The sequence below is a fragment of the Micromys minutus genome, assembly GCF_963924665.1.
Source record: "Micromys minutus genome assembly, chromosome: X".
Taxonomy (NCBI): Eukaryota; Metazoa; Chordata; class Mammalia; order Rodentia; family Muridae; genus Micromys; species Micromys minutus.
Genome location: NC_137970.1, coordinates 46,636,643 through 46,650,558, shown reverse-complemented (window position 1 = coordinate 46,650,558; position 13,916 = coordinate 46,636,643). Strand labels below are relative to the sequence as shown.

The 13,916-nt window shown below is 43.0% G+C and overlaps 1 protein-coding gene across 1 annotated transcript; it reads right to left on the bottom strand.

The window, feature by feature from the left end:
* Positions 1-12,882: 12,882 nt before the first annotated feature.
* OTUD6A (OTU deubiquitinase 6A) lies at positions 12,883-13,755 on the bottom strand (the record flags this gene model as incomplete). The annotated part of the gene is made up of 1 exon (XM_080910943.1): positions 12,883-13,755. The coding sequence occupies one exon, from the start codon at positions 13,753-13,755 to the stop codon at positions 12,883-12,885; it is 873 nt and encodes a 290-aa protein (XP_080767069.1).
* Between the last annotated feature and the right edge of the window lie 161 nt (positions 13,756-13,916).

Sequence of the window (13,916 nt, the reverse complement as noted above, 5' to 3'; positions counted from 1 at the left end):
GCTCCAAGTGCTCAGGTTTCTTTCCCTCTAAATAGGAGCAGGAGTCTGCTCTTCACTCTGGCGCTACTGTTATGATGTGAGGCAGAAGCCTACAAGCCTCGGTACTCCGATTTTAAAAGGAGAATCTTATCCTGATTTACCCTTTAAGAGAAGAGAATGTGCTCACTTTTATTCTCTTTCCAGATTTTTTTTTTTTTTTTTTTTTGCTGTTCACTTTTAAAACCTCAATTGATTTTAAATGGATTGTGATTTTTTTTCACATTGCAAAGATCCTCTTCAAAGAATTACACCCATCTGAGAGTATCACTTCACAAAAACGGTCCAGGCACCAACCCACCCACCAAACCTTCGACCCCAAAGGTTGTTGTCCTACCTACTAGAAATGCAGAGAGAAAGTGGAATAGAGACTGAGGCAATGGACAAGCAGTGAGCAGCCCGACTTGAGATCCATCTCATGGGCAAGCATCAGTTCCTGACCCTATTAATGATAGACACTGTGATGCTTGCAGACAGTAGCCTAGCACAACTGTCCTCTGAGAGGCTCCACCCAGCAGCTGACTCGGACAGATGCAGACACCCACATGCAGAGTCTTGTGGAAGAGTCTTCGGGAGGATTTTGGGCCTGGAGGGAATAGGAATTTCACAGAAAGATCAACAGTTAACTAACCTGGAGGCTCATGGCTCTTAAAGTCTGAAACACCAACCAAAGAGCACACACGGGCTGGATATAGCCCTGTCCCCGCACATCTGCAGCAGAAATGCAGCTCCATCTTCATGTGGGTCCCAAACAACTGAGCTGTCTCCGACTCTCTTACCTGCCTGTGGATCCTGTTCCCCTAACTGGGCTGCTTTGTCTGCCCTCAGTGTGTGAGGATGTACCTAGTCCTGCAGCAACTTGCTGTGTGTCAGGGCGGGGTTGGTACTCAGGGGTGCCTCCCCCTTTTCAGAGGAGAAGGGGAGAGGAGTGTGGAAAGGTCTGCGAGGCGGGGCTAGGAGGACTTGGGGGTTGTGATCAGGATGCAAAGTGAATAGATAACAAATTAATAGGAAAAAAACCCCCCAAAATATCCAGGAGCATTTTAATAAGTAAATTGGTTATTTCAAACTTTCAAGTATCAAACAGGTCCCATGGTGTTTAAATAATTCAGAATAAAAAAATTTAACAAGTCATCTCAGGTTAGGTTTTTGCTTGGTTTGGTTTTGTGTGTATGATATGTGGGGAGTGTGCTGGGAAAACCCCAGAATTTTATGAATTCTAGATGAGCACTTTATATAAGTATGTATATGTATGTATGTGTATATTTACATACATATCACACATGCATATTTTTTACTTTTTAGATAATATATAGATACAAATTTTGACTTGACAATATAATAAACAAAATGTGGCATTGGCAAACAACAAGATATTTAACTTTTTATTAATTGGTTTTTAAAAATTAAAGTATAATCAAATCATTGCCCCATCTCCTTTCCTAACTAACCCCTCCCATGTCTTCTCCTTCCAGTGGAAATTTAGACACAGGAAACTGGCTTAAATACTGAATGGAGACACTGGTTCCTTCAAATTGAAATCACCCAAGGACCTATAACTTCTGAAAAGGTGGTCAGTATCCTTTCTTTTTAAATTGCCTAATTAAAATGTACTTATTTATTGTTCATTATTAGTGTGTGTGTGTACGTGTGTGTGTGCATGATGCACATGTTAGTTTGTGTCACAGCACATCTGCAGAGGTCAGAGGAGAACTTTTGGCAGAAAGCTTTCTCCTTGTATCTTACTGAAGCAGGGGCCCAGGCTAGCCGGCCCACCAGCTAGCTTCCAGGTGGTCCTTCTCCCATATTATTGAAGTGCTGCAATTACAAAAACACACTGTTCCTTTTGGCTTTTTACATGGTATTGGACTTAAGGCATCAGGCACAGAAAGTACCCTGACCCACTGTGTGAATGACCACTGTGTCATTTCACAGGCCGCAAGCCATACAGATTCCTTTGGGAGAAGTGTCTTCCCTAAGGGTGAGAAAATGACCTCTCTTACCAGTGTTTGCACACTGGGCCTATAACAAGCTGAAATAGATGAACTTATTTGGTCCAGTGTTTATCTTCCATTAGCTTTTTACACTCTTTAGATATCTCTTAGAATTTCCATTTGTCCTGTCATTCCTTCACAAATCTATGTTCCTCATCTAAATAGAGTAGAAGCATTTTACTTTGGTCCTATCTTCATACCTTATCCTTTTGTGAATATTCTTATATGTGAATTTGAAAACCATGTATATACCCCTCTTACCAATCTCATATTAATTTGGCTCCTACATCTAGCTGGAGCCATATATCCTCTAAGAGACTTGACATCTCTTTCCATCCCCTATACTATAACACAAATATTACTGGAGAATTTTAGGCTGAATAAAATAAGGTAGATACAAAGCACAAACACTGCGTGATTACACTTGTATGAGGTTCCCCTAATATTGAAACCCACAGAGACAGAATGTGGAATTATGATTACCAAGGCTGGAGAGGGACAGTGGGAACTGAAGATAGGAAGTGAGCATGCTTCCATAATTGTAGTCTCTGCTGCTCTGAAAGTTGAGGCAGAAAGATCACATGAGACCAGCAGATGGACAGCCTGGACAAGAACCTCAGACAACAATGAAATGGGTATGGAGTTGGTTTGGAAATTTAGAAAGTTCTAGATATAGATAGTGGCAATGGTTTCGAAATAACGTGAAAGGACTGGATGTCACTGAACTCTACATTTTAAAATAGTTAAAATGCATCACTCAGTAGTAGAATGATTGTGCATGACTTCAATTCCAAGAACCATAAAACCACATGCCCATGCATGTCCCCCCCCCCCCGTCTCTCACTCTCTGTCCTCCCCCTCCCCCTGTGTGTGTGTGTGAGAGTGAAGAGTGTGTATTGTGGATAAGAATGAAATTTTATTGTTTACAGGAAAATGGACAGAACTGAAGATCATATTAACCAAAATAAGCTAGATGCAGATAAATATCATGTTTCTTATATGTAGATCCTAGAATTATATACTAATAAATATATAATAATGTGTATAAAATAGCTGATATGAAAGTACAGGGGAGACCCATGAGAAGAGCAGGGAGGGAGAAAAGAAAGGGCATGCGGGCATCTATAGTGTCAAAGCAAAAGATATACATGAATGAAAGTATAGTTACAAAGACCAACACTATGTACAATGAATATATTCTAATAAACATTAATAAATATAAAAACAAAATCAAAAGTAAACACAATAATTAAAATGGTTAAAGTTACGTTATGCCTATTTCACCACTATACAACAATTCAGTGACACAGGACACTAGTATATTGCTTAAAAGAATGACGCACAGCACGGCTTAGTGGCATAGACCTGTCTATTCTGTGCCAGCCCTGTGTTCATTCCCTATCAGTGCAAAAGAAAAGTAGAAAAAAGCCAAGAGAAAAAAAGAAAAAGTTTACTGCTTTCCTTTCGTACTCATTTCTTCCTCTTCCTAGAGACGATAATATGTGTGAGTTTTTAATGAATTATTTCATCTGCATCTAAATATTTGCTATGATACACAATGCTGTGATGAACACTGTTGAAAGACAACCTTGTACAGTACACAGTGGCTGAAATGAACTGCTATGGGAAAAGCCATATGCTTTTAGTTTTGCTGCTTAGGTTGTAATTAATTGTCATTTATTCACAGGGTTCAGACTATCAAATTCAAAAGAGTAAACACCCCAAATCTCCCCGTCTTCCCTCCTGAAATCTGTAGTCCTTTATTAAAAGCAGCAAGTTAACATTTCTAAGATATACTTACATCATGCCTTGCTTATCTATAACTTTAGAAATACAAATGATGGTGGTTTGTGCAGCTTATTTGATGGCTATTGCCAAATTGCCCTTCAGAGTCTGTACCTAATTTTGTACTATCAGCAGTGTTTCTGAGCTCCAGGTCTGAACTGGCCCATCAGCACAGTGCATTCTCATGCTTTACTTCTGTACCAGTCAGACTTGTAAGGATGGTCTCTCATTTGATTTGTATTTATTTAATGTGAATTGTGATGAACAAAACAATGTTTACTTATGATGAGAGATCTCTTCTGCTTCCCTCTCCATCCCCTTTCATACTGTCTCCTCTATCGTCTGGCTAGACTGAATAGGGAAACATTCTGTTCTTTTACCTCTTCCTGAGTGCTCTGGTCTGTGTTCCTTTCAATCAGTCCAGTGACCATGTTGTCTTCTATTTTTCAGTCTGTTACCTTCAGGATACTGAGTGCCAAGACTGCAGCTTTTATCTTCCTAAGCTATTGTTTGTCACCGTGCTCTTCAGTAAATACTGAATGAATGGATGAATGGGCAGCTAGAAATTTCAGACTAAGGGCACTGAAATGCAGCCATTCTGTGTGAATAGTTGAAATCTCTTTATTATGTCCTTATCATATAAGAATGCATTGTATGTAAGAGATAGCACTTCAAATTCACTGTGACGGGATACATGCTTCAATAAATAGTATTAGACTAATTGTTAATTACTGCATCTGGAAGAAAATTCTGTGTCCTTACCTTAAACCCAAATAACCTGGGTAGATATATTAAGCATAAATGAAGATAAAGAGAAAGCAGCAAAACCACAAAATACTCATTACTATGAATCTGACCCCAGGATGGGGAAACAGTCACGATAAAAACCTTAAAATTGATAAAATTTTGTCACAATTTATCACACCAGAAACAAATCTGGTTACTAATGTATGAGAAAACTAGCTTTTCAAGCACTCAAAGGAAACCTGGCCAGATTCATTAAAACACAGGGAAAAGGAAGCTTAGCATTCAGAATACTGTGACAGGAATATTGCTGAGTTTGATGCCAGCTAGGCCACACAGTGAGTTCTACGGCAGTCTGGACTACAGAATGAGCGCACATCTTCAAAAAGAAATCATGGGAGGAAAGTCTCAAAGGAGAAGACAAGCATCCATAGAAAACTAAGGAAAATTTAGGACTAGACAACAAATACATATTCCTTTATGGACTAGACAGACATGCCAATAACAAAAGGTTATTTGATCTCACTAGGAACCAAGGAAGGTCAATTCAATACTATTTCACCTACAGTTTTAGCCAAGGTGATCATTTTCCTTGCTGGCAACTACATGGAAGTATAAATTAGTAGCATCTTTCTTGAGGGCAATTTCCCAGTATTATTAAAAGTCTCTCCTTTTGACCTAGATCATTTTGAGAACTAATCAAAAGGAAATTGTCAGAAAATATAGAAAAAGATTTACTACAAGGACATTACTGTGGCATATTTATAGTAGTGAGAAATTGAAAGCAATCTAAATGTCCCACAACAGAATTGGATAAATAAATTATGCTGTGTTCAGAAGCAAGAATGTAGGTATTAAGAGCATCATGGCATCATATTGGTACTAGCAAGATGGCTCAGGGGTAAGAACATCTGCCACCAAGGCTGGTGACAGGAGTTAACCCCCAAGACTCACATAGTAGAAGGAGAGAATAGACTTCTGCAAGTGTGCTGGGGAACCCACATACACATGCATGTACAAGCACACAAAACAAAGAATTTAATAACATTTTAAGAACCATCATATTGAAAAACATTTAAAGATATTGGGGAATGCTTATAATGTGATCTTTTGAAAAGGCAAGTAATAATAGAACAGTGCTTTATGATCACATGAGTTTACTATGTATATATAAAACCTGGAAGGAATATTGTCTGAACTGAAGAGTCTCTGCAAGGAGGCCATCCTGTTCCCAGGCAGGTTCCCGTGGAAGCTGTGGTTGTTATCACTGGGGAAGATGAGCCTGTAAGGGGTTTTGTCTGCATGGCATGACTGTGGGAAAAGGTCAAATGGCTCCAAAATGCCACTATCAACAAAAATCAAGGGGTGACTGCTTCCAGGGCCGATCCCATTGTTTCTTGGGCACCTACATCATAGAGATTAATAGTAACAAGCACATATCCGACAGTTTCTATGTATTTTCACTTAATGCTTCTAACATCCTTAAGAAATATAGCTCAGGAAAGTCTTAATCATGACACATTATCTAGAAGGAAATATGTTAAGAAAGATTAGATAACTTATCTACGATCACAAAACTAGAAACTGGGTGGATGAGTTAAGACTTCAAACCTGAAAATAACTGTGCCCTCAGAACCTAAGTATTCATACAACAAGCACCTTATCTCCAGTTAATAAGGCAAAAAGAAAGAAGGAACACTCATGTGTCAAAAGACAACAGGAACTAAATCAGTAAACTAAAATGTGAAAATTACTTCTGGGATTGGGTCCCTTTGAGACTAGTATCTCATGTATATTGCATATATAAAACTGTTCCCAATAGTCATGGTTATAGGAAAAGATGACAAACACCTCGTGTCCTTCCAGATTACCCAGCGAAGGCCGTCTCTTGGTTTGTGTCATGAGCAGGATTAGGATCTGGCCCGAGTTCATACGTGCTGCTCACTCCTGCAAAGGCAGACACAGTGGTGCAGTGGTTGGCATGCCAAGTCAGATCTTAAGGGTTTCCAAGATCTTGTATCCAGTTGTTTCTCTTGTATCCAGGAGCAAGCTATAAAATGAGAATGTATCAACTTTGGGCAGACCTGTTGTAGAATTCCTGGGGCTGAGGCTGGTCATGGTAGCACAAGTCTGTTATGTGTAGAGGCTGACAGGAGGATCTCAAGTTTGAGCTCAGCCTGGCTATCTAATGAAGGTCAGGCTCCGCTGGGATCATGTCTTAAAAAGGAAATATTCCTTGCTCCCTTTGTCGCCACATCAGCAGGCAGAGCCCTATTCATCAAACGCTGTTTTCTCCTCCAGTTAGTCTCCATGCTGGGCCTATGCCTCTTTTCCAGCCATCACGTCCTTCTACAATAGTGAGGAATCCTCAGACTCAGGCTCATAGTCCCAGAGTCTTTTGTCTTGCAATTGTTTGCTTCCTTCTCTAGATAGTCCTTTCCCCCCTCAAAAGCCAGGATTTCCCTTCTCATCCTAGGGCTCCTGTCCTAACTAGGTGCCTTTCAGTCAGCTGTTTCCCCACTCCCCATAACCCTTAACCGACCCGTGCTTGCTGCCTTACTCCTTTCCTCACTCAGTCCTTATGTAGTCAGTTTGTCTTCATCTCTTTATGCCTTCTTCCACAGCCAAGATCCTTTCTCAAGCCCATTCAAAACCTGGTCCACCTTTCTGCTAGACAGAATGCCCTCGTATACCCCTTTCCCTTTCAAACCCCATTCCTCAGTTCTTGTGCATCAGCCAATCCAAGACCTGCTAACATACTTATTACCCGTCTCTGGACTGTGTTCCATGGACAGGCAGGCCCTCTTTGGTTACCAGGCAACCTTCCTCAGTTTGAACTAGCAGCTCTAGCCTACACCACTTCAACCATATAAGAATTTGACCCAAACCAGGATCGTATCATCTGCCAGAGACTCTTAAGCTCTATGTGCTGGTTAATTTTATGTCAGCCTGACACAAGCTATAGCCATCAGAGAGAGAAAAAAAACTTGGTTTAAAAAAATGTCTCTGTAAGATCAGGTTGTATGCAAGTCTGTAGAGCATTTTCTTAGTTAGTGATTACTCAAGGAAGCCCCAGCTCATTGTGGGTGGTGCCATTCCTGGGTCCTGTGTTATAAGAAAACAGGTTACACAGCTCAGGAGAGTGGGCTCTGCACCTCACCTGGGCAGTACAGTAGTGCTGACGCTGGTTGCCCTCCCTGGCCCTGCTCCCTCACTGGCCTTACCACGGAGGAGAGCAGGCCCTGCACCTCGCTGGGGCAGCACAGTGGAGCTGCCCTGATGGTGAAGGCTTGGGTGAGTAAGCCCTGAGGGTATGAAAGCTGGCCCAGCCCCTTGCAGACTGCAGCACTTGGGAGAGTGGGTCTCTTTCCTTGACTGGCCAACACAGTGGAGCTGGTTCTGGAGGTATGAGTGCAGGTGAACTGCCTCAAGGGCATGAGACCTGGAGAGCTGACCCTGCCTCCTGCCGATGGAAGCACTGGGTGACTTAACCTGAGCAGTGCTGGAGAGCTCACCCTGGTGTTGTGAATAAGGGGGAATGCTGACCAGATCAGTTACCACCCAGGCCCAGATTCGGGGCTCTGAATTGGCCCACACTAAAATCTGTATCATCTGTGAAGGGCTAGGACTTGTGAAAAGGCCAGTCTTGCAGATCCACTCAAGGCTGCAGGATCTCCATGACATGGGGCAATAACAGTATAACCAGGAGGAGGCCAGGTGAGGAGCCAGTATTGATGGTGTCAAAGAAGCCAGAGACCTTGCACCAGAACAATGACTCATTGCAATGAACTTTTGCAGGTGAAGATGTGCGGAAGAGGGATCCTGTGGGACACACTGACACTACAGCTTCCAGGATGAGATGTTTATATGCCTTGTTTTTGTTGGTGTTTGATTTTTGTATGTGTTTTTTATTTGGGGGGGGGGTTGCAAGGACAAAGGGCAGATATGAGGGGTCGGGGAGATGACTAGGGCTGGGGTGTATGATGTGAAACTCACCAAAGTCAATATAAAGTTAAAACAAAACAAATCTCCCTAAAACAAAACAAATAAGGAAGGAAGGAAGGGAAGAGGAAGAGGAAGGAAGGAAGGAAGGAAGGAAGGAAGGAAGGAAGGAAGGAAGGAAGGAAGGAAGGAGACTAAGCAAGTCGTAGGGAGCAAGCCAGTAAGCAGAATTCTTCCCTGGCGCCTGTATCAGCTCCTGCCTCCAGGTTCCTGCCCACATTGAGTTTCCTGTCTTGGCTTCTCTCAAAAGTTTTCCTCCCAACTTGTTTTGGTCATGGTGTTTCATTACAGCAAGGCTAATCCTAACTAAGACTCTGTATATTCCTGTCTCCAGTTAAGCTTCCTGATCCTTAGTTCCCTTTCCTATCCTGTGTATCTTCTGACTCTTTTCTCCAAGTCTCCCATTCCTAGTCTGTTTTCCTCCTCTGCTCCCCTTCTTTCTCAACTATGTGCTAGTCCTTTCAGGGTCTCTGTGTAGATACGGACTCTGTACTGACAGGGAGGCCATCTACCTGTTAGGATCCTTTCTGCAGACGTCTCTGACTTCTCTAACAGTCAAGGACACGTTCCTTGTCCTTGGGTTCCTAATTCAATTGGGCATTCTTTAGTTGTCCAGTCTTTTGCCAAACCATCCCTATGCCCCAACCTTATGATCTTTCCCAGCTAAGACCTCCCCTCCTTTCCTTGCTCAGAGTTGTCCCTCTGCTTTCCTACCCAGCTGGGACCTCTTCCCTAACCTATTGCTAAGATCTTCCTCCTTGCTCTGCTACTCCTGTGCCATGGTTCCTCTGCCCACCTGAGCTTGTGTCCTTGTATATATGCTAGACTCAGATAGGTTATTTGATCCTTCCATGATCACTCACAGGATAGTAGCTTCTCCAGTTTGTGTCCCTTGACAAACTAGGCCTCCTTGACCCAAGCTTTATTCCCTTCTTGTGCTACCTTCCTCTCCCCAGTGCTGTTTCCCCCCAAGTTGTGGCCTTATGCCAGCCTGCACCAACCTTTACAAACCTGGTGGTGCTTTTACCTGTCAGGACCCTCTTCTTTTAGTCCTTTTCTTCCAAGGACTGGTCCCCAGCCAATGCCTCTTTCCCCAGGAAGGCCTCATCTTCTAGAATCCCTTCCTCAGAAAGTGTCTCTAGTAAGTGCCCCTTGCCTAACCAGGTTGCCTGCTCTGATCATTTCCCCATTAAAGAGCCATGGACTTGTTTATCACCTTGCACCTTTCCAGCCCGGCCTCTTTATTTTAAAATTTATTTCTCCATTAATTAATTAATCAACCAATCAACCAAAAATCCCAATTGCTGCCCCCATCTCTCTTCACAGAGTCCCTCCACCATCCCCTTCTCCTCTGAGAGGGTGGGCCCTCTTGGTTATCCCTCTTCCCGGCACATCAAGTCTCTGCAGGGTTAGGTGCATTCTCTCCCACTGAGGCCAGACAAGGCAGCCAGTTGTGGAACAGACTGCACAGACAGGCAACAGCTTTAGGGACCGCCCCTGTTCAGTTGTTGGGAAACCCACCTGGAGTTTGAACTGCACATCTGCTACATATATGCTGGGGCTTTGGTCCAGCCCATGTATGATCTTCTCAACCTGGCCTCTTACTTCAGTAGATTGCTGAGTTACCAGCCCATTCCTTTGTCCACAACTGTAAATGCCTTCCCTGGGAAGCCTAGTTCCCTGCCTTATTATCCAAACAATTCCACCCTGCCAGGACCTCTTCCCCAGAATTCAGTTGTTTTCAGCCAGTTACCCTTTCCACCTCCCTGGTGTCTTTCCTTCCTTTCCCTATATAATTCACCCCAGCTGATTCGCTTCCCCTACCAGGAGTTCTTCACTAGTCAGTGTCTGTGTCTCTGACCTTTAGCCAGGTCTTTCCTCAGCACAGTGTGTTGCCTCTTGTCAGTGAGACCCCTGTCCATCAACATTCTTTGCCTTAGCCAAGCAGACCCTAATGCCCACTTTACACAGTCCATCCCATAAAGCACCTCTTCCATTTCTAGAGCCATGCCTTCACTCACATCCTTAGTCAGGCCTCTTCCCTAAACCCCATTCATGCCCTCCCCTAGCCAGGCATATTCAGAACAAAACAAAACAAAACAAAATCTCCCAAATACTTCAAGGCCTATTCCCCTCCTACCCCCTTATTGGCCCCTCCAAGTCCGGCCTATACAGGTTTTCCCTGGGCTGTCTCTGTTTTCAGCCTTTACCCTCCTTCCCAGCCAGGCCTTCTTAGGTAGATTACATCACTTCTTTAAGCACATTTTCCCCTTCCCCAGCCTGTGCCTCCTCGCAAAGCTTGTCTCCTTATTCCCTAACTTACAATCCCTTCCCTATACAGTGTTCCTGCTCCTACGAAAGACTTTTCTCACCATGTACCGCGGAAGCATGGTTTTGAACCTTTATCTGTTTCTTCAGTGAGAACTCTGTTGGGATTTCCATATTTGTATTTCAGGAACAAACTGAAGTAGACCGTAATAGCATTTCTTCCCCTCCTGCAATATAGCCCTGGCCTGATTTGGTTTTTATTTTTTAATATCATTTGAATTTTATTCACTATTATTTATTTACAGAAATAAAACACAAGCTAAAATATAAGAAAATGAATGATTTTAAAAATTAATTTGCAGTTACTATGGGGTTTTCTTCTTTTGTGAAAGTAAAATTCCAAATTCTTTATGGCAGTCTAATTTGGGATTATTATCTTTAGATTCTGTTTATTATTATTGTTATTGTTATTATTTTAATTATTCACTTTATATTCCACTCAATGCCCCCTCCCAGTTACCTCATTCCACAATCCCCCCTCCTTCTCCTCTGAATGGGTGGGCCCCTCCCTGAGTATCCTCCAACCATAAGGGATTAAAAAAAAACACAGAAGAGAATATTAAAATAATTCCCTTCATGTCCTTCATTGAGTGAAACATCAACCCAAGGCATCCTTAGTATAAATTCCTCCTTAAATTCCAGCCTGGGAAACATTTCTCTTCTGGCAGCCTGCAAGACTGCAGGTGTATCACCCAAAACCTCATCTGTCTCCCACCAAACCTGCTCCTATTCTTCTGGAAACCTTTGCTGAAAGCCATCTGGGATACAAACTTCATGTGGCCTAAGTCAGCTAGGCAAGAAATGCAAACAAGGTATTTCAAAAGTTGCTTTTATTTTTTACACATTGCATAAGTTTTCAAAGAGTACTTAAATTTACATATACCATTTGAGATAATCTGGAAGGAACAGATGTTTTTTTTAAATGAATGTGAGTAACTTCACTGACATACAGGACTGAATGATAACCCTGCACATCATTCCACTCTCGCTCTTCCCTTTGAAAGTCACATTTAAGACAACATTGAATTTCTAACAGAAATAGAACTGCATTGTTGTTCACTGCTTTCCCTTATACAAAAACTGGAAGAGCTTCCAGAAATCACTTTTAATATATATTTTCTCTCTAAAAATTAAAAAAGTCACTAAATTCAGATCTTTTACATCTTTAAGGTAAACCTTATCTTAAAGCTACTTGTTCATTTAAATTGAATTTCTGTATTTGGCAGTTACATTTACCTATTAGAAAGCACAGTTTTTAGCACTTAGGAAATATCTGGGCAACTAAAACCCACTTGTGGCTGGCTTCACAAATTTGAATGAAAACTGAAACCAAACAAGCAAATTATTCCTTCAAGACTTGTTTATAACCCGCGCATTTTAACATTGGTTAAGAGCAAGCCAGCCAGCTGTGGCATTTTTTCCCCTGAAAAACACTCATAAGTCATTTCAGCCACACCAACTCTACGTTTATAAAGTGGGTTGATAAATTTTCAGGGAAAATGTCACATCCTGAACCCCTGTATTAAATTTATTTCAGCCCAGGTAAACAATCCTCACTGAGTCAAAGGTATCTAAGGGCCAAATGAAGTTATAGTCGATGAAACTTAAAGCCTCTTAGGTGTCCCAAGATGTTATCCTGTGTATAAACTGCCTCCCATTCCCTGCCACATGAAAGGAGCTACACACGAAAATCTGAGGGGGAAAACAAAAACCAAAACAAACAAACAAAACGGCGCCCCAAAACAAAACAAGATCAAAAAACAAAAAACAACAAAAACCCTCTGACACCCCGAAACATACAAACAAAAAAAGTGGCAGCATGTAGACATTAAACAAATCTTAAGAAACAAGCAAAACCAAAAACAAACCAGCGAAGGAAAAGCAAGCGCTCCTGCTAAGAGACGCTATAGCTGCTTCAGTTCTCCCAGGAGCTGCGGCCAGAGGTGACAAAATGGCGTCTAGTCCAGAGTTCCTTCGCGTCTGCTGGAAACTTCTAGAAGAGGCGCGGCGCCATTCCTCCAACTGCTCCAGCAACCTCAATGGGCTTCACCGAATTGTAGTGCTCTCCGAAGTCGCAGGCGTAGTGCAAATAGACTAGCGTGAGCGGCTTCTTGGTGTACTCCTCCCCAATGACAATGATGGGTGAGTTGGCCTGTACCACCTCGATCGGGGTCTGCAGAATATGCGACAGGGCTCTCAGCTCCAGCTGGCCTCCCCACGAAGCCTTGTGTACGATGTCATCACAGTACCTCAGGAAGTCCTCCCTGGTGTAGAAGTTGCCGGCCTCGGGTTCGGTGAAGAAAGGTAAGAAGTCATCAATATGTTTCCGCATGTAGTAGGCAGTGCGGTAGCGAAGGCTCTCTATTGTCACGGAGAACACCAGCTGGTCCTGGATGGCACGGTACATGCAGTGGCCGTCAGCGGGGATGGTCTTCATCTCCAGATTTTTGGACCCTAGAATGGCAGCGACCTTCTCCTCCTCCTCACAACGGTAGGCAGCCAGCTGCTCGGCCTGGGCCGCGGGCATCCTCTCCTGCCGCCTTCTCTCCAGGTTAGCTCTTCGGTCGCGCCGTTTCTGGGTCTTTGATGGGCGTGGAGGCATATTCTCGAGATTCATCTTTTTGAGGTCGGTTGTAACTGAATCCACACCGCTGTCAGGATTTTCTCCAAATTTCTCCAGCTCTTGCTGGTGCCTCTGCTCCATCTCGGCCTCGAGGCGGGCGATGTCAGAGAGCAACTGCTTTCGTCTATCCTTGTTGTTCTTCGGGAGGGACGCTTTCAGGGTCTGGATGTGAGCTTGTAACTCCCTTTTTTCCCGAGAGTGGCGACGGATCACCCGTTGGAGTTCACGCTCGGTGTCGTCCATCTTACTAGTGGAATATAGGAGTTCAAGTCAAGAGGAAACCGGAACAGTTTAAGTCAGTTCAAGTCAGGAGGAAACAGGATCAGTTCAAATCGCCAGACAGGCTGGCACAATCTCTCAGAGAGGTAGCTGTGGCAGTCTGCTCGCCTCAGAGGTTGGTGGCC